At 42.7% G+C, this 1,068-nt stretch overlaps 1 protein-coding gene across 1 annotated transcript; it reads left to right on the forward strand.

Moving 5' to 3' along the window:
- The first annotated feature begins 6 nt into the window (after positions 1-6).
- Positions 7-995, forward strand: LOC107682715 (neurobeachin-like). Its single transcript, XM_016478876.1, has 3 exons — positions 7-75; positions 568-760; positions 883-995. The coding sequence occupies exons 1-3, from the start codon at positions 67-69 to the stop codon at positions 993-995; spliced, it is 315 nt and encodes a 104-aa protein (XP_016334362.1). The 5' UTR covers positions 7-66.
- The last annotated feature ends 73 nt before the right edge of the window (positions 996-1,068 follow it).

Raw genomic sequence — 1,068 nt, forward strand, 5'->3', positions numbered from 1 at the left:
ATTCAGTCATTTGGACAGGCTCCATCACAGCTGCTAATAGAGCCTCACCCTCCACGCAGCTCCGCCATGCACCTGGTGAGTCTTTATTATCAAGACACCTCTATTTATTGTGATCTATGTTAAATTTTTCTTAATGAGTTACCTATATTAGATCTCTTTTAAATAGATCAATATGGTCTCTTGTTATTACATCTTTTATCATGATTTGTCTTTATTACTTTCATTTTATGTAGCTCAGAATTGCAGCTAGTTGTGATGGACCAAAGTGGCAAAATGACAGTCCGGTAGTACATAAACTTTATATTTAGCTGGTTCGGACACTGATTTACACCTAGAAGGCTGTCTAGGGTTGGATGTTACACATATCACCCAGCCCTACCCCCTCCTGATGGTCCAAACCAGCCCAAAACTGATCCTAAACTGCATCCTTACCCAGAATCCCACCCTGTGGTTTTCACCTTGTTTGCTCCATTGTAATTTACCTTTCTAATTCCCTGTCCCTTCCTTTCTCCATTTTCTTCCCAATTTTTCCTCTTCCTCCTCCTCTTTCTCTCTTCTGCTCATTAGTGTTTCCTTCCTCAGAGTCCTCTAATGTTCAAGGACCAAATGCAGCAAGATGTAATCATGGTGCTAAAATTCCCCTCCAACTCTCCCGTCACGCACGTGGCGGCCAACACGCTGCCACACCTCAGCATTCCCGCTGCGGTCACGGTCACATGCAGCCGGCTGTTCGCCGTCAACCGCTGGCACAACACAGTCGGTGAGCACTACCATTTGCAACGTTCTTAAACGTAACCGTTGAAGAAATCTGAGGTTTTCAAACCACCTTTTTTAATGTTTAGTGCAAGTTTATTTACAATATTAGCAATATGTTTTGTTTAGGTCTCAGAGGTGCTCCGGGATACTCATTAGAACAGGCTCATCACCTTCCTATTGAAATGGACTCTCTCATTGGTAAGTTCCTCAGATCATGTGACCACGTGTTTAGCCAGTAACTTGTGTCACTAGGCCTGAAATTCCATCAGTTTAAGGGGTCATATGATGTTGCTAAAAAGAACATTATTTTGT

This window comes from Sinocyclocheilus anshuiensis, unplaced genomic scaffold (assembly GCF_001515605.1).
Source record: "Sinocyclocheilus anshuiensis isolate Anshui unplaced genomic scaffold, SAMN03320099.WGS_v1.1 C32518076, whole genome shotgun sequence".
NCBI classification, from domain to species: Eukaryota; Metazoa; Chordata; class Actinopteri; order Cypriniformes; family Cyprinidae; genus Sinocyclocheilus; species Sinocyclocheilus anshuiensis.

Excerpts from the sequence above, each read along its gene's own strand:
- LOC107682715 (XM_016478876.1), top strand. Across the intron at positions 761-882 it reads CCGCTGGCACAACACAGTCG|GTCTCAGAGGTGCTCCGGGA; the intron begins GTGAGCACTACC and ends TGTTTTGTTTAG.